The sequence below is a fragment of the Lissotriton helveticus genome, chromosome 11 (genome assembly GCF_964261635.1).
Source record: "Lissotriton helveticus chromosome 11, aLisHel1.1, whole genome shotgun sequence".
Taxonomy (NCBI): Eukaryota; Metazoa; Chordata; class Amphibia; order Caudata; family Salamandridae; genus Lissotriton; species Lissotriton helveticus.
The window spans coordinates 70821301-70844385 of record NC_136072.1 but is presented as its reverse complement, the minus strand read 5'-3'; the positions used below and the strand labels follow the sequence as shown (position 1 = coordinate 70844385).

Here is a 23085-nt window from a genome sequence, read left to right as displayed (position 1 = left end):
CAACAACAGTTGTTTAATAATTCAATATGCTTTGAAATGATTAATACCTACTACATAATCTATTCTTATAACTTTGAGGCCTGGAATATTCAGATTTGTCAAAATTGTAGGAGTGTGATGGTTAGTAGTTGTGTTGTTACTGTAGTTGGCAGCATGGTAGGGGCAATAGGTAGTGCAGCCGGAAGTGACCTCCTGATGAGGTCCCTGGCACTGGCTTAATTTCGCCAAAATCACTGAGGTAGTTTAAGTGACATTCATTCACCCTATGATGACCAATTAACCTGCAGCAAGAAACATCACATTACGTTAGGTCCACTGTTAACCTGTTGTCTGTGGTATTGTATAGTCTTTGACACATATTGGTGTATTCATGAGGCTTTATTTCCATTTTTAGGTCGAGCCTAGGCAGCGCACATGTGTGCCGTCTGCAAGACCTGTTATCTCCTCTATCGGCTTTCGACATGCCCATGAATTGCCATTTGTTCGTTGTTGTGCTATTTAGAAATACAGGGTTTTTATTGGTGCATTGGGTCTGACTCTCCCACCTTTGCTTGCTTGGGTCACGTCCAGGTGATTTTACTCATTGTTTGCTTGCGTTGGCCATCCCAATATGTCCGCGGTTCCTCCTGGTCATCCTGATCTGCAATTTTATTTTGTAGGCTATCAACATCGTTTTAGGCTTTCAGGCCGTTTCACTGACCATTGCTCTGTTTGGCACCAGTAAAGTGGCAATTTCTGTCTGGTAGCTGTTGAGCTATGCCAATAGCTTTTACTAAAAAAAATGTGAGACCTAATGCATTTCTAATGCTTGTTGAGTGGTGCTGCTACACAGACGTTTGCTTTTTTTAACATTGATGGAGTTATCTACAACCAGGTGCAAAAATAAACAGTAAATCTCCCCAGTGAAAACATTTACGCGGGTGTTTTCTGACTTAGTGGAAGATTAGCAAAAAAGTTAACCATTGAAACGTAGAAATGGTATTTGCACCTGTCTCCTGCATATTATTAATTTTTTTTGCCGTTATGTGCATAGAGTTAATGAAGAGTTGGTGTTAGTAAGTGTAGACTCCGAGCATGTGCAATTTTCACTTAAAGGGCTGAATAGTCCTTCACCATCAAATCTTTGCAGTCAGAAGAAATATCGGTGCACGAACCTGCTTCTGGGCATGGTAAAATTGGTCCAGTCTGCAAACTCTGAACATTATTCCCCCTACACTGATGATTCTGCACCGCAGGGGAGCTACGTGAAGTTCACTGCATCATCAGTCGCTATATTGTCTAGTAGACCTAAGTAGAATGAAGGCGAGCTAATTTACTTAAAAAAATAGAGTATGTTTAATGATTCATATTCATTTCATTGACTCCAAATACAATAAAGTTACGCTTATGAATATGTATTTAATGTAAATTAGAGCTATTCAATATCATGAAATTTAATTTAACATAGTTATGTTTATTTGAGGAATTATTAAATATTTCATTTAATTGTGTGTTATGTAATATACACACCATTTTTCATATTTTTGTTAGAAAATTAATTTATTTGAACTGTTTGATGCTGAAAGATAGATGTGTATTTAATTTAAAAAAATGTTTTTTTATTATAACATTTTTATGTTTTTGGTTTGATTTTCAGACTTTGCAAAGGCTTTTCAGTTTACTCGGATTTATTTTAATGTAAATAAATTCAGGGTTGGGTTTAAAACACAAATATTATTATCAAATTTACATTTTTTTAATAAAACTTAAAATTAAGTTGGTTGAAGTTATTTAACTTTATTCTAAGTAAAAGATTTAGGTTGGAGTTTGATTTAGATTAAAGTTACATTTAAATTACAATAATATAAAATTAGGGAGAAATGGGGCTAGTATTAGAGAGAAGTCATGGATAATTAATAACCCTAAGTAACTTTACATTAAAGGCTAATGATTTAATTAAATTACAATGTGAATGTAAATATTTCAATGAGGAATCCTTTCTGTTATGTTATTCCTGCTTATTTAACCCCTTCCATGCGCATGACGAGCTGAGCTCGTCATGAGTTGCGCCGCTCGCATGCTCATGACGAGCTCAGCTCGTCATGTAACGCGGCTTTTCGCAAAAAGCCGCACAGGGCGAAAATAGCGGCCGCACGCATGCGGTTTAATGAAGGATTAGGGTTAATTTTTTAACACAATTTAGTTTTTTTAGTTTTAGTAGTTAGGAGTGAAGGTTATGTTTGGTAATAATTAAATTAGGGTCTGGGTAGGACGTTGGATGTAGCAGTAAAATACAATATAAACTCCCCCTCGTAATGTAAGGGCACTCGGCGGAGTGGGAAGGGTGTAGTTGTACCTCGATGTAGAAGAACATCAAGGTAATAACATACAACCTTCAGATTACAGTCTCAAGTTACAACTCGAAGCAAAGAGGAGGAAGATCTTTCTTCAATATGACAAGTAAAAGATTGGAACATGTGGTATAATGCCGACTCCATAGAGCCTAAATGCTATTGGTTAATTCCTGAGTTGTATTAAAGATAAGTAATGTGACTAATAAAGTGTGAATGATGGTCTACTAATGTAAGGTAAAGAGGCCAAATATAAATTGTGGAATCAGGTTATCTTCTGGTAATTGTAAGATAGACCAAAACATCAGATTTTTCTGATTGGGCTTTTAACTTATTACTGATTGTTAGTGCTTACAAATACATTAAATACAGCTGTATGGAAATTAAATGACTAAATTGAAGTGTGTCAAAGGTGAGTGCATTTCTCTGGACTCCGCTTAATGTTATACCCCCTGCACAACACATCAATATATATAAGACCTTGTTCTTGGTCATGTATGCTCAATTTCCATACACGTGCTCACCTCAATGGAAAACCTGGCACTGTCTTTCTAAGAACTCTGTTACTTTGTTTTGTATAGAAATGTTTTCCAACATTTGTAAACCTCTTCTAACACACAGAGCTGTAGCACGTTTTTTTCACTGTAATTCAAGAAATATGCAAACTTGTACTCTGTTTGATCCTCTTTACTACACTGTGTTCACTGCTTTACTATTTTTCAAATAAGTATGTCTGCGCAGCTGTTATTGTTGCTTGTTTATTGCATCAGCTGGTCTTTATGCTCGAAGCCCTTGTTTTACTTTCATTTTATAACTTTGTTTCTTTTATTATTGATTTGTTTTTTTAATACCTGCCTATTATAAATGTGTGAGAAGTGAATGGTGGCTCTCTTTCCATTGGTCAGGTTTCAGCATCTTCGGCAGACTCACCCCATTGTCTTTCCTTAAGTCCTGATCCTATTGGTTGACTATGTGTTGACTGGAATGTGGCTCTTAATTTGGAAAACATTCTTCGGTCGTCTCAGGGTGCCATATAGTCCTTTAGCTCAAAGTCTGTGTCCATGTGGTTACCGGAGAGAACTACCTGTGCCTTGTTCTGAAACATTAATAGGGCAACCCGTCAACATATCAGACAACATATCAGACAAGAACATGGTGGTCATAAAACTGACTAGACATCTGTGGTCTGAACACAGATTTCATTATGAAAAAGAAAGTGTTTTTCATTTTGAGAGGTGGGAGGGGGACTGTTTGCATCCTTCCCGGGTCTCGTTGGGGACTTTTATTATTTACCATTTTAAATTCTGACATGACAGTCAAATGCCACTAGGGGAGTGGTTGCTGGGCAACAAAAGCGCCTTGCTAAAAAAACATGAAGTAATGTGTACAAATAACTGTGAATAAAAAAAATATCACTTTTTATTTTCTAAACATTTAAAAAAAACATAAAACTACATCACTGGATTGTTGCCGTCCATACAAGTTATTTTCAAAGCTGCATCAATGCAATCCCATTATATTGTATAAGTCCATATAGGTTTATGGCTACAATGCAGTGAGGAGTGTTAGTACTCTCACAGTCTGCTCCTTAACTTCTTCACTTCTGAGAGGGAAATAGACAAAATCAAAAGATTATTCCCACGCCCATAAGAGGCAGATTACTCAATGTTTCGGAACTTCGTATTAGTAGTAGTCTCCTTCATCAGGACAATAATTAATTTGGTTTGACCATTCTTATTATGGAATATGTGCCAATCCCAACATATTCAAGCTATGTAGATATAGGAAATTGCTCCTTCTCTAGTAATCCAGCAGTTCATTCTTAATGCACAAAGGTCCATCTAGATAGGTACGCAAGCGCATCCATTTGTTCTACGTATATTGCATGATTCTAATATTGGAATAACCCTCACTAACAGTCAAGTGATTTCTCATAGGGAAAATTATATGCCACCACCATGGGCTGGCTGAAAGTACACCATTAAATGACACCATAATCACTTGCTATAGCAATGGCCAAGATTGACCTTGCTTGTCCAAGCAAGCCTGATGACTGAGAAAACATCTATTAACTATGAGCAAAAGAGATCAGTGTTTGAGGCCAAGTAGGAAATATTTAATCATAACTTTTGGTGCTACTATACACGGCTAGGGGATCAGAGTGAGGGATTGCAAAGAAGACCGATTTCTTAATTGATTTGGTTTAATGAGTACCACGTAATAAGTTGTCAATTTTCAATGTTTTTCCATGTGACGCATGGATTATTTTCTCCATTATTCTTATATCTACAGTAACACTTATTCACATAATCTGCACTAGAATGGGCTTTAATGTACTAGAAAACCTTTTAAAATCTAAATTGTGGATTTCTTGCGTGTCTCCATCTTTTGGGGTACGGCATTCCAGAATCTGCTAATATATAAATTTACCCCTGGCATTCCCTGATAGAATGGATTGATCCATACCCAATACATGTTATTTCCAGGTAAGCAATGGGAGAAGTGTGGGTTACTGCCTGTCTGTCATCTCAGCTCAAGTTGGTAAATGTATCCAATTCTACGCTACTCACAGGGCCTGGGGAAGTCTGTCTGGGAGGTATTTACATACAGACATGTAAAGACATTTCACACAAACTGCTGTAGGACAGAAATCTACAGGTTTTGCTATTAAGTGGATGCTTCAATCTATTTGGTGACCTTACATCCAAATGTATGTTCATCAGTACGCTGTTCTCAGTTCAGGTACATTTTGCTATACTGCCTTGCCTTCCTGCAGACAACCCGTCCTCTTGCACCTTCCTGCAGGCAACCCGCCCTCCTGCACCTTCCTGCAGACAACCCGTCCTCCTGCACCTTCCTGCAGACAACGCGTCCTCTTGCACCTTCCTGCAGACAACCCGCCCTCCTGCACCTTCCTGCAGACAACCCATCCTCCTCTACTTTCCTGCAGACAACCCGTCCTCTTGCACCTTCCTGCAGACAACCCGTTCTCCTGCACCTTCCTGAAGACAACCCGTTCTCCTGCACCTTCCTGCAGACAACCCATCCTCCTCCACCTTCCTGCAGACAACCCATCCTCATGCACCTACCAGCCGACAACCCGTCCTCTTGCACCTTCCTGCAAACAACCCATCATCTTGCACCTACCAGCCGACAACCCGTCCTCTTTCACCTTCCTGCAGACAACCCGTCCTCTTGCACCTTCCTGCAGACAACCCGTCCTCCTGCACCTTCCTGCAGACAACCCGTCCTCTTGCACCTTCCTGCAGACAACCCGTCCTCCTGCACCTTCCTGCAGACAACCCGTCCTCCTGCACCTTCCTGCAGACAACCCGTCCTCCTGCACCTTCCTGCAGACAACCCGTCCTCCTGCACCTTCCTCCAGACAACCCGTCCTCCTGCACCTTCCTGCAGACAACCCATCCTCCTGCACCTTCCTGCAGACAACCCATCCTCTTGCACCTTCCTGCAGACAACCCGCCCTCCTGCTCCTTCCTGCAGACAACCCGTCCTCTACTTTCCTGCAGAAAACCTGTTCTCCTGCACCTTCCTGAAGACAACACGTCCTCCTGCACCTTCCTGCAGACAACCCACCCTCCTCCACCTTCCTGCAGACAACCCATCCTCATGCACCTACTAGCCGACAACCCACCCTCCTCCACCTTCCTGCAGACAACCCATCCTCATGCACCTACCAGCCGACAACCCGTCCTCTTGCCCCTTCCTGCAGACAACCCGTCCTTTTGCACCTTCCTGCAGACAACCCGTCCTTTTGCACCTTCCTGCAGACAACCCGTCGTCTTGCACCTTCCTGCAGACAACCCGTCGTCTTGCACCTTCCTGCAGACAACCTGTCCTCTTGCACCTTCCTGCAGACTACCCATCCTCCTGCACGTTCTTGCAGAGATGTCCTCCTGTACCTTCCTGCACATAACCCGTCCACCCTGCACCTACTAGCAGACACCCCATCTTCCTGCAACTTCCCGCAGACAACCCGTCCTCCTACACCTACCAGGAGATGACCCAGACAATCAGTCCGCCAGCACCTTCAGAAAACAACCCGTCCTCCTACAATTTCCTGTAGATAACCTGTCCTCCTGCACCTTCCTGCAGACAACATGTCCTCCTGCAATTTCCTTTCGACAACCCATTCTCCTGCACCTTCCTGCAGACAACGCGTCCTCCTGCACCTACCAGCATACAGCCCATCCTCCTGCAGAAAACACGTCCTCCTGCACCCTCCTGCAGGCAACCCGTTCTCCTGCACATTCCTGCAGGCAACCCGTTCTCCTGCACATTCCTGCAGGCAACCTGTCTTCCTGCATGTCCTCCTGCACCTTCCTGCTACCAATCCATCCTCCTGGGTTGCCCCAGAGCCTCTGTGTCTGCAGATCTGGTGAATGGGGATCAACAGGTTATGCCAGCAGTCAGCAGATGATGCTTTTGGGCAGCACAGCTGAATTTAACTGTATAAATAGTGTTGAGCATGGGAACTTCAGTGCACAGAGCCTTCTGGGTAATAGATAATTAATTTGGTTTTTCTTCAACCCACTGTTTTCCACCTCGTAAGCAAGTGGATACAGAGAGAGAGAGAGGAGAACCTCTAACCAGGGTAGCAGCTGCAAGGGGGGTGTTAGGGATATTGCACCCCACTAATAAATGGATTCTCTAGTAAATAGTTGGGTACAGGTGCTTTCAGTCGGGTATGGTGAAGTGGTTGTCAGATTTCACCTAATATTTTGACATTCATTCAGACTAAAATGTTTGCACACACAGACATACTCTCTCTCTCTCTATTTTGAAGTTCTTGAAACTGCTGATTATTTACAACATATTGGGGCAGATTTACCAACATTTTGCCCTGTGCTACTGTCACAAAAGTGACCCAAACCTGCACAAAATTTCTTTTTTTATCATTTACTTTCCAGTACAACATTTTTGTGCTGGAAATTGCCTTAAAAGTAACGCAAAGTAGCACTTGGTGTCTAAGGGGGCGTTACATGGTCGTTTGCCACTTGCTTTTTGATGCAAAACCCTATATACCAAAAAACTGAGACATGGTTTTGCGTAAAAAAGTAACGCCTTTTGAAAGCAGCCGTTAAAAGCAGAAATGTTTTACTTTCTCCTTTTTTTTCCGACTTTACATTTGTGCTGCACTGTACCGCATAGATACAAAGTAGGAAAAGTTTACAAACTTGTCTAGGGATAGTATTTTATACTGGACGGGAAGCCTTCCAGTACAAAACCCATGCTAGACTCATGCACACACCCTTGCATTATGGTGTAAAAGTGTCTCTGTGGCCCACTGCAACAACATTTTGCATCCACACTAGGGGGAGGGGAGAAGGCCAGATCTCCTGTGTAGATATGGAGCTCTCCTAGACCCTCCCTGTCACGCAGCGCAGCATTCTTGGCTGCTGCGCTGCATTCCATGAAATGTTGTATTGTCTTTGAAGTTACCCTAACAATCCGCACTACTCTTGTTTCCACTGACCCTATCCTCCTCATGCCCTCTTGCTATTATAATATATTTAAGCAAGATATGCCAGCGTGATTGTTGGGAAATTTGGACCTCATCGACCTCCCCCCCCCCACACACTCCTTCAATTGAACTATCCAAGATAGACCAGACCCCTACCTCTAACCTCAAAGAGTGGGAATAAGGCCTGGCTAGGGATTTGATTTAGAATGTCCCAACTTGTATCCTTCCTTTCATGTCATCACTAGGACCACTCTAGGTATACTTTGAATGAATCCTGCTATAATTTGTTTAGTCGGCCAGTTTTCATTGCAGCGGCCATGTTCAATATGTAGCTCATGAAAGATTATTGTAGCTTTTTTTTGTTCCTTCTCTCCTCGTGATTGCAAAGACATAGATCTTGCCTTGCTCGCAGCCTTTATGTGGAGTTTTTCTGTGTTTTGTGTGCTTCTCCAAACCCCAGGCATAGGTTCACCCATCTCCAATCACAAAGATGCCTTCTCTTTTCAGGGGCAGCTTTTGGGCGCTTGATTGGCGAGAGCATGGCGGCGTGGTTTCCAGATGGCATCCATGCAGATGGCAACACGTACCGGATTGTCCCTGGTGGCTACGCGGTGGTAGGTAAGGACTCTGGCTCACTTAGACATGCCAGCTCTCTTTTCTCTTAATAGGTCTGCTTTTCTTCCCAGCTAACATTTTTCATATCTTTCCTTTGCATTTTCTTTTTGTCTCTCTTGCATTTTGTCTCTCTTGCTCTCGCTATCTCCACTTCAGCTTCTTTTTCTCTCTTGCCATCTTGTGCGAACAGAATGTGATGCTAGATGATGACTTGACATCTACGTCGTCATCCAGTGCCCGTATATATGATGACCACGTGTAGGGCAAAAAGTCTGTAGCTTTTCCTTTTTCTTTGCATTATTAACAGTACTACTTTCCCCAAGTCTACACAAAACATTTTTGAGTTCATGGATAATTTTTTTTCCATCACCACCATTGGTGAGAGTCTGTGGTTGAAAGGGATAAGAGTTTTTCATTGGAAAACATAATTTCAAATGCTAATCTCTCAAATTCACACACTTTTGTTTCCCCTTTCATGTCATCCTCTCTGCTAGTTTTTTCACTTTTCACTCTCTTCCGGTTTGCGTGATTGTCTCTTTCCTTTCTTATTAAGAACAATCCTACAAAGTTTAAAATAACTTTGAAATTCTCAAGTACCATGATCGACCAAAGCACAATTCTTATGACACAAACTGGCAAAAACATTATTAAAACTATAGTTAAGTTTACTTTTCAGCATTCAGTAGACAGGTTTATGTAATCAACGTGAAAGCCAGCAGCAATGTTGGACTAGTCATTGTGACCCCTGGCTACCCTTAAAGTATGTCGAGATGAAGAAATCAGCAATGAGGACACTTGGAAATATTGCGGAACCCTCGGCATGAGCTTGAAGGGCCTCTCAACCAATGCCCGTGGTTATTTATCCAAGGAGTCATTTTAGGTGCATCATTCTTGACCCCGACTGATTTCTCCAGGGCAGGGAGGAGGTGCCAGCATCCTATATATAGATCATACCATGGAATTGTAAACATTCTGCAAATGCCACGTTTACAAAAAAGTTTTTCCATTAGTTGAAATTACTCTAGTTCGACCTTTCTGTAGTTCTTAATATGCCAGTTTTGGGCATTTGAAGAAGCACCAAATCCTAAAACCCCATTTTCGTGGACTAAAAAGGTTTTTCTGTCTTGAGTCCACACATCCAACTTAGGTGGAAAGCTCTACTAACGTCCTACTGCCCGGAATGGTAGCGACACCCTACATACTACACCCTCCTCTCTCACACTAGTGAATAGCTTCCTTGAGCTCCATGTGCAACCAGGGGTTAGTTGTGAGGACAGTCCTCACACAACTCTCTTTTGGGCACTAGTTTCTTTTGAGTAATGCCCTGAAAATAACTATATACAGTCAGCTAATGAAACATATGCCCGCTAAGAAGAAATGCAGGCGATTACAACACTACCACTAGATCAATGAAGTAACCGAAGGCTACTTGCACCAGCAACACATTATAAAATGTCTCAATACGTAATTAAATAAATATTGTGAGTTTCTTCTGATTTTCCCAGCTAGTTGCTGCAGGATAGCCAGAGAATCCACAGATTTACCGTAAATAAACCTAACTCTACTGACTGGTGCAGACACCTGAACACACTTTTGGACCAGCCGAACACATATGAATCTGAACATCGCACTTAACAGCTGTGGGCAGTTCACAAGGTGTGCAGGAGACAGATCTTATTTTATCACAATCCCATTGTCTCACTCTTTTCTTCCACTGTTCGTTATTTATCATTCTTCCTCTGTCACCAATTTTCAATTTCTCTTCTTTGTCGCTCTTCTGTTTCTTCTCCACCTCCAGCTTTCTCGCTTCCCATCTCCCTTCTGCATGTTTCTCTTTCCCCTGCCCATCTTCATTCTGGAGTTGATCTTGTTTCTAAATTTTACTGGGTACCTACATTCCTAGGTTTTGAACTAAGCCTGTGGACATCAACATGATGAAAATGATGATAAAATAAAAATGTTCTCTCTAAAATCGATCCATACGTACAGATGATCTTGTAAGCACAAATTGTTTCTCCCAAAGTGTTGTACGCCTATTATTTGCTAATGATCGTGTCAAACTTGTAGTAATATTAAAAATATGTAAATGTGAAGCGCTCTGATACCCTCTTGGGTCATGTCCATGCTATATAAAACACTGAATAAATGAATAAATAAATAAATCACATCCTACTTAGGCGAGGCTGCACACGCCTCATCTGTATTTAAGAAAGGGGTCAACTGAAATAGCATCTCTTCCACTGATAAACATCTTTGTAGGGCTCTGGGCCAACCTACAAGAGATCCCTCTCTCAAATCAGTGGCGTAACAAAGGCCCCCACAGCCCCCAATGTGATAGGGGCCCGAGCTCCAGGGAACCCCCTCAGCACAGTAGCATCCTGAGCGCTCCTGGTTTAGTCCTGAGGAGGTCCCCTCCATGTACCTTGCAGGAGGTGTCCCCTCAAGTTTCATTACACCACTGTCTCAACTTGTCCATGTTCCTCAGTCATCACTTCTCCTCTACTGAAGCAACCCTCCACCTTTTGCCCGCTAGGTTCGTCTCATGTGTATCTTGACTCGCACATACTTACCTTGCACCATCTGCTAATTTCCACCCCAGGTGCCGCCGCTCTCTCCGGCGCTGTGACCCACACTGTGTCCACGGCGGTTATCGTCTTCGAGTTGACGGGTCAGATCTCTCACATCCTACCGGTGATGATAGCGGTGATCCTGGCCAACGCGGTGGCCCAGAGCCTGCAGCCGTCGCTCTACGACAGCATCATTCGGATTAAGAAGCTCCCATACCTGCCAGAGCTGGGCTGGGGTCACCAGGAGTAAGTATACCCCGGACCGAGAAGTCATCTTTGTTTGGCAATGCAAGACATAAGATGATGTAACAATAGATCTCACTATTAATGACTTGAGTTATTTATACAGTTTTACTTCCGGGATTCAGTCCCTCTGAAAAATGACAGATATTTTGGTTGTCCAAAACATAAGTGCCAGGGCCCTTGTCAGGAGGCCCCTGCAGCTTGCACCACCCATTGCCACTGCCAGCGCTGCCAATGGCAGTACCTACACAACTACTAACCATCACACGGCTACAAGTCTGACAATTATGACTGCTCGAGACCCCCAAAAGCTATGAGATTGGCTTGGGTGGCTGATATTAGTTGTTTTTAAAGTATATTGAATTAATATACAACTGTTCTGCTAATCTTTAAACTGCACATACAGCGGCACCACGTGGCAGCTGTCATAAGTGCTGGTGTTGACAATTCAGTACCGGTGCGGAGCACTGGAAACCACCGGCTCAAATTAAGCACTGTTTAATGTGTTTGAAGAGAATGCTGCAGAAAAAACGTTCTATTTAGGAATAACGTCCACAAGACAAAGTTACTTTTTGCCTAATTAATTAGCAAGTACAATGACCCAAGGCCAGGGTGTAAGCGTATTCACTAAATGTTCACTGAACAAAAAAGTATAGGAAAATTCAATAACCCATAAGATAGACATTTGCTGTTAAAATAATTTACAGCTCTTTAAATGGTGACACTACTCAACTGTAGCAAAAGCTGTAAAAATAAAACACAATTATTCTGTGTATGTAGAGCTCTTTAGGGAAATATTAATAAATTACCATGACCGTGTAAAGGGAATTGTGCATTTTTTTCCATTTAGCAGATTCAAGCTTTATGGCAATCCTTCAGTGAATGTCCACATTGTTTCCAACTGGTTCGTTTATTGTCACTGGCGGTTGATTCGGTGGGGAGCACTTGTGATCCCAGGTGGGCTGGGGGGAGAGATGGTCTTGTGGCTAAAGTGCAAACTTCTGATGCAAAAGCTGTGTGTTTGAATCCACCTCTTCAAATTGGCCACTTTCAATTCTATTTAAAAAGCTTTTCATGCATAGCTTGCAAAATAATAAATTACGTGTAAAACACTAATATTAAACACCCCAGCTATAAAAACACTTTAAAATATCTGCATAAACTGAAGCAAATGTGCAAATTGTCAGCCCTGAACATAAGCTGAAAAGTTTCACAAGGGCTTTAAGTGGGATAAAAAACTGGGAGTCTCTCAAAGGGGCGTGGCCATTGTGATTAAGGGCGTGGCTTAAAAACACATAAGCTAAAAATCTGTGCTTAGCATAGTGTGCCGCCCGACCTTGTATTTTGCTGTTTGTCATTGCATCCAGATATGATACAAGTAACATCATACCTACAGCAAGGCAGGACTATTGGCTGTGTCAATGGTTGTTAGTTGCATAAGATAAATAAGCAGTAACTATGGCTTGTTGTATATATTATTGAAAAAGCTTCCACTTAAAGCCCTGGTGACACGAGGACAATGTTGCTGCTCCTGAGTTTCAAAAAGAGAAGGGAAATCCAGAGAGAAAATGACTCTCTTTGAAGGAGTTTGTTTCCCATACAATGCTCACCTGGCATGACGTCATGCCGTAACTTCTCCACTAGTGAGAAGTGAGCAGTGTGAGCAGGGCACATTGATGTGCCTGCGGTCTCTGCAGTCTGGGAAAAAAACAGACCGCCTGTGCCAGGGCACAAAACAGAGCCCGATAGAGACCCGTTTCGAAGCCCCCTTTAAAAAACTGCCAGTGCTCAGACCCGGTGAGACCCGGCGCACTTAAAGCCCTGAGTTTCACCCTTCTTTCTCGTCTGTGGTGTTATAAAACTCAGGCTCTGAATGCACTTTCTGTGACATGTAAGTGAAGGACCGACAAACAGGACGTAAAATGCATCTTTCTTTGCCATTTTTATGATGGTGCAATTTTGATCTTTTTACCAGGGGCATATTTCTGAGTCCCTTGTGAATAAAATCGATAAACCCAGGTTTTAACAACATAATCAATCACACCACCTGCGACCCCTCCCCCCACCTTTTTCTAATTAAATTTCATTTTACCAAGAATTGTTTTGATTGTGACTGGGTATAATTTGTTTATCTGTTTGCCATGCTGCAAACATTTCTGCTTACTTAATTTCAGAACGGCTTATCCAATTAATTGCTGTGTTCTCGCCTATTCCAAGAATTTGTTAAACGTTACTTACCATTGCTTTAAATTTAAATGTTAAATCTTATATATATATATATATATATATATATATATATATATATTTTCTGTGTAGTATTTAAGCATATGTGATTTTCTTTTTTTTTACCACAAAAAGCCCTGACCACAGCCGTTGACTAACTTGACTTATTTAGTGACACTGCTGTGTGATAATGTGGTCTCAGTGTGCAACTCTTCGTGCCCTGCCTCAAAGTCCCAAAAGGTGCTAAAAACGACTTCTTGGTGATCCCTTTTAGACTCCAAAAGAAAGATGGCCGCAAGATGACATTGATAAACACTGTGATTGCCTCAGTTGGAGACCAATTACCTCTGAAAACCTGGCACCACCGGAACCTGGTCTAACAGTGATCAAAACTGATTTCCTAGATCCCTTCTTTGTATAAAGCCGCTTTTTTTGCTTTTGTTTTTTTTTTTTGGTCTTGCATGACCATTATTTAATCATTGATCAATTACCTTTGTGAAGCAAAGTGAATTTAAGTGTGGGAGGCAGAATGATCTACAGACGCTCTGCATTATTGTGTACATGTTTATGTATGTGGTATTTGTATAGCATAAACTGGTCTTTGTGGCAAAGGAGGACTGCATAGGGTCAAAGGCAAAGATACAGTCAATGTATGTTTAGGTCTGTAATAATGGGCGGATGCTGCATAGTGATGTGGTGTTCTTCAAAGAGGCATGTCTTCTGCTCTTTGCTAAATTGCAGTAGACCCCCATATCACAGGTTGCCCTCCAGCACCCCCACTATCTGCAGCACCGAACCGGCCAGTAGTTTTCTCTGTCATAGCATTTGAATGATTTTCTGGGCGGGTTTTCGTGCCTTTTCTATAAATGATAGTGTATTACAAATGCTTATTTTGTAAGCGTATGCTTTTGTCAGTGTAGGACAGCGAGTTGACGCTTTTGTTGGGTATTGCCCACTTACATTTGTATACTCACAGTACTTTGTAGAGTCATCTTTCACGTGAAGTCTGTTTCTTTGCTGCCATTTCTTTTCTTGAGTCATTTACATTTAACCAAGAATTGGCTGACTCCAAGGTATCTGATTTGCTGTGTCCCAAAGGACTCTCCTGGGCCTGAAATAATGAACTTCAAGGCGCCTGATGTAGAAGTTCCTCACTATTCTTTCCCTAAACCTTTACAGCTTGGTGCCATATTGATTGCCTCTCCAGCACTTGACACAGCCTGATCCTGACCTTTCCTCAGCTTGAACTGTGGTATTTGATGCTCTATTGATTGACTCCCCATCACCCGCCGCAGTCTTTTGCTGACCACTCTTTTCTTTGAGCCTTGGCATTTGATGCGTCCGGAGCTCAGTCAATGGATTGCAGACGCGCCAGAAGCTCAAATGCGAGCAGATTCTTTTTTGTATTTATTTATTTATTTAGATGTTTCTTCTAAGCCCCAACTTGTCCCAGCGTGGCCACCACAGAGAGCATTTCAACTACTTTTGCGTATTGTCAGAAGACGTGACGCTGTCAGGTACAGCGTCCACATTGAAACCGAGCGTACGCATAGCTTCTGGTAACCATGCCGCTGGAGCTTTTATCAACAGGATGCCGAACTATTCTATATGACCCGATGCTGATGGCTCTCGATCACAAAGATGCCGGCAGAGCTAAAGACATCTCTTGAATAGATCATTGGAAAAGGGAGTTGAGAGCCAGCAATACCCCACAGGCAAACAGCCTTATTGAGTCCATTCTCTTGCGGATCCATGATTGTCCACCGTGTTGACGTTTGCTCCAGGCCCTTGCCAAGCGCTGAGGGAGCCAGGGGTCCAGGGTAACCTTATCTCCTCTGCTTCCTTCCTTTCAAAAGCTCTGGCTATGGGCAGAACTTAAAGAAGTCTGTGCTTGCTGCAGCTCTTAAATAATGGTAGAAGAACCTGGGTTGTTGCTGCTGGTGTTGGGAAGGAAGGAGAAGGAGGGTTGGCCATCCTGTTATTGGCACATCATTCAGCTGTCAATTCTAGTCCTCAGTAAATGAAAGTATCTTGTCAAATTTGTCCAGCGCAATAGCAAATGTGATACGCAGGTGCTATTGCAGTATTGTGGCTACATTTTAGGAAAAGTATTTGCGCTGTTCAATGTTCTTATGTGTAAATGCATGCATGCTTAATTCCATGGAACCCTTCTCCTCCATGATTGGAAATGAAAACGGGACAACTACCAACATTTGGGCTCCTTTTTTGCACTCGACACGCGTGCTCTTGTGTTAAAGTAGTATATCTGGCATCTAGAAAAGATTTTTCTTTTCTTTGTCAATTCTGTATTTATCACTTTGTGTACCCTGATCATCAACAAGCAGCGTGCCACACGTAGGTAAGGTTTTTAGATAAATGACCAGATTGGCAAAAATTGGAATATGTTTGACTGAGTGGGAGATGAGTTAGGGCCAAATCAAGGATGTTCCGCTTATCTAGTAGCTCAAATGGTTTGCAGGCCCACTACTCCACTGCAACGTGTACTTAATGTTATTCTCTTTTGGGTCTAGGCTGTGTCAGATCAGATGGCAAATAGACCTATTGCTAGCAGTATACATACAGTGGGCTCAGAGCTTCTCCCTTTAAACCATTGGCTTTCTTCAGCCAGTCTCTTCCAGCAATTGGCGTGAGACACTATGAACCAGGTCTTGTCTCCTCCTAGTGGTGCATTCATCTTTCACCAAATGCTATTGGATGTATGGTGTATCCGACCATCCACACTCAGTTATTTCCATTGGTCTCCTTGAAGCACTTTTTTAAAATGATAGACCTTTGTCAGCTCCGGCTGGCTTCCTTTGTGTGTCACAGTCCAAGTCTCAGTCAGTTGTGCTAATGCTGCATGTGTTAACACAATACTAAACCAAGACCTGTTGGCTTTGCCAGTGCTTGTTTTAATTGATTTGCCACACCACTGACATTACTATGCTAAAATTAGTGTTATGCAAAATTATAATTTTACTGAGAAGTTTTACATCGGCAATGAGCTTCACAACTTCAGTAAGTTGTGAAGTGTATCTCTTTTCCAAATCTCAACAGATAGACAACATTTCTAAGATTTAGTGGTAACATTTTCTCCACTAAAAGCTTTTATTTCAGAAAAAATCTTCCACTAAACAGTAGGTTTGGTTGTTTGCCCCATAAAAAATCTAAATTATTCAACATTATTCATCCCATATTTTTTTGCTACTTAGCAAATTTTCAGAATGTGCAATTTTTATAAACACTTTGCTAAAATATACTTGGTGCCCTATTCCTGCGGCTCAGATAATGGTGTGTTATGTTGTGATAGGAAAACATACAAAGTTCACATACACCCTAGGGTTTCTTGGCACTGTGACAACCAGGAAGGAGAGGAGCAGGGCTCAGGCTGGCCAAAAGCTTGCTTGGAGTTACCGGTTGTTCATTTTCTTTTTTGATTTGTTTCATTATTTCAAAAAACTAGACCCCCCAACATGTCTTTTGGAGTATATTTACAAAATACCATATTTCCCTGAAGTAAAAAAAATCCTGCAAACCTCAAATTCTTTCGATTTGACTTACCATCATCCAGATGACATGATCCTACATTCCAATATTTCTATTTGTCTCTGGACAAGAAGTTGGAGTGCTTCAGCCTCTATAGTTCGTCCAATTATATTTGTTTGAAAAACAGGAACACGTAAGACATTCTGGATTACCAAATAGGCAAAGTAGGCACGGGTCTATGGGCCCCAATTCTTTAACGGGCCCGCAACAACGGATCAAAATAGTATTGATTTGATCTTGAAAAAAAATACAATCAAGCTTTCTTAACCCCTTCCATGCTGATGACGTGCCGTCATGGCACACAGTGCTCGTGTGCTGATGACGGCTCCCGGCCGTCATGACCGCACCCGCGATTGGAATGTGCCACACAGGCGCAGAATCGCGGACGCGCCCAAGGGGTTAAATATGGTTTCCAAAAGGTATAAAAAATTAATCAACTCAAAAAAACGAAAACTTTACATTAAAGGCTCTGTAGAGAAAATACTATATTAATGTAATGTGCCCATTAACAACTTAAAGTACATAACCCAGAGGTTTCAGATTCACACAAGTTTGTCTCTTAAAAGATCATCTTCTGGCAGCTGTCAGTTTGTAAACAAATCCGGTGCATTGGGTATTAGGAGATAATTTAGGAGCAGGGTCCCGAAATTTCGACTTTGACAGGGTTTAATCCAACACTGGATATAAGTGGTTTATAGAACTATAATGAGTGTATTTTTTAAAATAGCGGTTAATACAATACGATTCACTGTGCTGTAAAATAACAAACGTTATATGTAGGTAAAGGGTGTTTGAAGTTAAAATAAAAGTTGCTTATTGGTAATTACTTTACTGACCGTTGAAGGGATAGATCTGGAGTCGGCCTAGCATGGTGTCGAACCCATGACCGTTCTCTGCACAAAAGCCTCGCATTATTGTACAGCAACCCACCCAATCTGAGTTGGCCCTTGTGGTTTCAGTTACTAAGCTTGGTGGTACTTTTTCATAGCCCTCTGTAGGATGAAAGGAGGGGTGAGCTATATTTGTGTGACCTTAATGATACGCACAGGTTGCTGGCCTAGGCACCTTAAAATTCTGCTGGTGACTCATCCCAGCATTGAATAAATGTAGCTACCACTGAGGTCCAGGGATATCATCTTTACCTTTGGAGGGTTTACACCTTAGTGCATAATAGAGTGAGGGAGAGATGCAGCTGTGTAGTTGGTACTTGTTGGCTTGGTTATTGGACTCCCGGGGATACATGTATGGTTGTTCCTGGAGCACGCTGTTGTTGGCCTTTGCGATGGAGCTTGTTTTGCAGCATGAATTTTTTTCTGGATTCACATGCTGTGCATTATTTCGCCATCTAGTGGTTGGGTCCAGAATTTCCACACTTTTGTACTCCTTCCTCTATTTTCATTTTTTGTTGTTGGTGGGCGTTGACAGACCCCCATTTGGTGTCTCTTGTGACATCCTGTTGCTTCCACCGGAAGCTCCCAGCAGTTGCTGGTTAGAGCTGCTTGCTTGGAATCGAAGCAGCTGCATTGATCATTTGTTTTGCCGTAGCCATCCCGCTCCCCGCCTTCATTTGCTTCCGCACTGCTCCAGGTAGCAGGGGATAAAGGTAGAAAGAAGACTGGATAGAACAGGGTGGTGGTGGTGGTGGTGGTGGTAGTGTTGTGGTGCTAGTGTGTAGTTGCCTGCTTGAAAAAACTAGCATTACTACCTTTCACCTGCTTGGTCCAGCTGTAAGGTCTAGGCTTGTTATCTCCTTCCACCCACAGGACTGTGCTGGGAAGATAAAATGCAGCTTCCTGTAGCACAGCTGCCATCTGGAAGGCAGAAACCACTCGAGTGAGGAGATGCCAGCTGCTCTGTGAGTGGGTGAGGCACACCTCATTGGTTTGAGTACTGAATCTGCTGTGATGCTCGTCCTTTTGCCAGATAGGTTGCAGATAAATAGTGGTCATCCCTCTGAAGGCACACACATCATTCCAATTATCACAGTCTCCTGCAGTACTGGGTTATCTTCTTCTTTTAAAACAGATGTTTTTCTGTCTTGTTTTGCATTTTACTCACCTAGGGTCCACGATTCAAGGTAGCACGTTTTGTACAGTGTCGCAATATGTCTATTTTTTTTGTCTTTGGCCTAATAAGATCTCTCTTTGATGGCTTCTGTGTGTTGGCCATGTTATTTCAAGATTCATTTATTGCTGTGTAGAAATAAAAATACATCAATAAAATATAATAAAAAACAGTTTTGGGAAATTATTTCCTTCATATTCCTAAATCTAATTAAACAGGTGCCTTCACAAGCCCAATAAACGTTGGATACTGCTAACCAATCGCTTGTACGAGGAAAGGAGACATCATATACCTGTAACATACCATTTGCAGCTTCATGCCTGTAACAGATCCACGTTGCCAGTTGTTTACACATTTCATCTGGCAGATGATTCTCAGAATAGTTGGAAACCTTTTGAAAAGACAGTGTTGAGTCGAAGGCTTACAGGAGTGCTTAATTTGAGCCAGTGGTTTCCGGTGCTCGGAACCGGCACTTATATGTGAGCACCGGCACTTACGACAGCAGCCACATGGTGGTGCTGTTTGTGTAAGTTATAGATGAGCAGAACAACAGTTGCTTATTCATTCAGTATGCCTTAAAAACAGCTAATATCTGTTGCTCAAGACATTCCTGTAGCCTTGGGGGCCTCGAACTGTTTGTATTGTCGCACATGTAGCAGTGTGCTGGTTAGTAGTTTTGTAGGTATTGTCATTGGCAGAGCTGGCAGGAGCAATGGGTGGTGCAAGCTGCGGTGACCTCCTGACGAGGGCACTGGCAGTTATGTTTTTACAAATGAAGCACTGCTTATATGTACCCACATTGTGTTGTAAACTTTGCACTTACTTCATTGATATGTCCCTAGACTCCCTTTTCAATTCTCTATTACTATTTGAACAGGGGCGGCTCCAGGCTCATGGCGGCCCTGGGCAGGGAGCATAGGTAGGGGGCCCCGGAAGAGGGGGTCTGGGCGGGGCGGAGCGTGGAGACCAGTGAAGAGGTGGGGTCAGGGTGTTTGGAAGTGGAACAGAGCCGGAGGCCGCCAAATCTCTGCCAGGGGCCGCCACGCAAATATGTATCCATCCTCAGAGGATTATTATATTAAGGATATATATTGGCGTGGTGGCCCCTGGGGTTTGGTGGCCCCGTGCAGGTGCACAGCTTGAACATGCCTAAGGCCGCCCCTGATTTGAATAATAAGCATCTCATGTTTTTCATCTAGTGCTTCATATCACACCGCTGCCATTTCTAAGCGCTGTAAACAACAAGTGTTCCAATTACCCAGATAATAGTACTCACTTTCCCATCTTCGAAAGTATGAACAGCTGAGTTGTCCTTGCTTGGATTCAAGTCAAGTCAAAGAAAGCTTTATTCAACTGTTGTATTTAACCCCTTAACGGCGCTGGCAATCCCGTCACGGTACGGGGCGTTCCATTGAGTGGGCGGGACCACGTCTTCCAACCGACGTGCGCAGCACTACGAAGGTAGTGCTCGCGAAGGCCGTTGGCCGACAGACACAGCGAAGGGGTTAACAATCATAAAAGCACATAAAACATACAGATAAACTACATTTAGGACTACACAAATTAATAAAATAATCAAATTACAATATTTACAGAATAAATAAAGATTAAATCGACTTTGCTAAAAACCTCATACAAAAACAGGGGGAATACACAGCAGTTACAATTCATCAGTTAACATACTCTTCCTCAAATTGGATTCAAATTCGTGCGTAGCACCACATGAAAGATGGCCTTGTCGACGTTTAACTCACTGAGCCATCTTGACGGCTAATAAGGCATCTCTTTCATCCTTTTATATGGCAACGCCTGAGGGTCGAATGTTCAATAAATATCTTTGGAAACAACTAGAAAAATCCCTGTATAATACGATTTGTACAATTTGAATTAATGTAGCGGTTTACAGGCACGCGACGATTACAATTAGTAAGTGTTTTGGTTTGAAATGTCATGTTATGTTATGTTATGTTATGTTATGTTATTTATTCTTTTATATAGCGCACGGATACTCAAAAAGAGTGTCCCGGCGCTTTAAAGGAAAAGGAAGGCTGCAACACAATAACATAACACCGATAAAAGGAAAAACAGAGTGCCAAATAAAAACATACAGGAAGATAGGCTACTGGGTAAACAGCCAGGTTTTAAGGCCTTTTCTAAAAGCTAATAGGCTGGTAGCTCCCCACAGGGCGAGTGGCAGAGAGTTCCACAACTGTGGCGCCAGCAATCCAAAAGAGCGGCCTCCCAGGCGAGCTCTCTTCACACGCGGGACAACCGCCAAAAACAAGGATTCCGACCTCCGAGACCTGGTCGGTTGATAAAAGACCAGTCTCTTTTGAAGATACTTTGCTCCCACCGCGTGGAGAGCTTTATAGGCCAGAGTCAGAGCCTTAAAAGCAATTCGTTTCCGGATAGGAAGCCAATGCAAGGTTTTCAACAGGCCCGATGCACTGGCCCGTCTATTTAATCCAAAGATTGCTCTCGCGGCAGCGTTCTGCACCACTTGGAGCCGCTGCAGCAAGTACTCTGGTAGGCCCAGGTAAAGAATGTTGGAATAATCCAACCTGGACCCAATCAGAGCCTGCACTGTCAGTTTCCTATGCTCCTCAGACAATAGGGGAAGGAACCTCCGCAACATCCTAAGGATGCCGAAGCATGTGCCCGACACCCCAAGGATCTGGGATTTCAATGTTAGCCCCTTATCCATTTTAACCCCCAGATTCTTGGCAACTTGCGAAGAACAGGACGGAGGAAACATGTTAACCGGCCACCAGGCCTGCCAGTTTGGCTCTGTGTCGCACCCAAAGAAGAGTACCTCGGACTTATCGGAATTGCACTTGAGGCTGTTCAGATGGAACCATTGGAAAACAGCCCCAAGGCCATCCCGGATACTCTCCTCCACAAAGTCTCCTCCTCTCTTACATGAGAAGAGGAGCTGGGTGTCGTCAGCGTAGGATACGATCCGGGCGCCATACGACTCCGCTAACGCCGCCAACGGGGTCATGAAGATGTTAAATAGGGTCGGGCTCAAAATAGAGCCCTGTGGGACCCCGACTCCCAGAGGCGGCATCACGGCGGAATCTGGAGGCGCCCAGACCGTTTGCCGGCGGCCGGCTAGAAAGGAAGAAAACCAGTCGAGCACCGTCCCCCGCAGACCTATCTCAAAGAGTCTTCCGAGAAGGCCATCATGGGGGACGGTGTCGAATGCCGCCGACAAGTCCAACATCACCAGCATTACTTTGCCCCCAGAGTCCAGAACCCCTTTAATGGTTTCTGAAACCTCCAGGAGCGCAGTCTCTGTGCTTAGATGGGGACGAAAACCCGACTGGGTAGCGTGCAAGATCTCGTTGGCCTCTAGGAAGTTGGAAAGCACACCCTGAACGTGCTTTTCCACAATCTTCGAGAGAGCCGGCAGCAGAGAGATGGGTCTATAATTAACCGGGGCCTTTGGATCTAAACCTGGTTTTTTGAGCAATGGAATCACCATTGCCTGCTTCCAGGCTTGTGGGACCACTCCCTGACACAGCGAAAGATTCAGCAGCGGGTTTTCCAGTGGATTAATCACCTCCGCAACTTTCGCTAAAAATTTAGCCGGGCATTGTTTTATCATTTCAGTCTACTTTCTCTTATTTTCTAAACCCAATGTTTTTTTCTAGTCCACTTAATTGTATGTGAATGTTTAGTGTCATGGTTTTATTTTTTAAGTTGAGTTTGAAAATTCTTGAAAAAGTTAGCTCACCTTGGTATTGAAATTATTGTTCGGGTTAACGTTCATGGTTGACATGAAAACACTAGTTAAAGTTCGGTTTGGAAATCTCTTTGCCTTCCAATCTTGAATGTTTCATTTGCATTTACCACATTTTTTCTACAAATTAAAAAAAAAAAGTTGCTGTCAACCATGTGTATGTCAAGAATGACTTATTATGCGCCCGGTGATCGAGGAAGCGCGAGATATTGGAGTGCTCCCGCCGGACTGGAGACACGCCGAGGTTGTGGTCTTCCTGAAGCTGGGAAGGCA

The 23085-nt window shown here is 42.9% G+C and overlaps 1 protein-coding gene across 1 annotated transcript in view; it reads left to right on the top strand.

Annotated features, from left to right (window-relative positions):
* Positions 1–23085, top strand: part of CLCN2 (chloride voltage-gated channel 2) — a 530501-nt gene that overhangs the window by 394731 nt on the left and 112685 nt on the right. Inside the window, exons 14-15 of the mRNA XM_078668166.1 lie at positions 8320–8430; positions 11027–11240. Of these exons, the coding sequence (XP_078524292.1) occupies positions 8320–8430; positions 11027–11240 (325 nt within the window). The remainder of the gene's footprint in view (positions 1–8319; positions 8431–11026; positions 11241–23085) is intronic.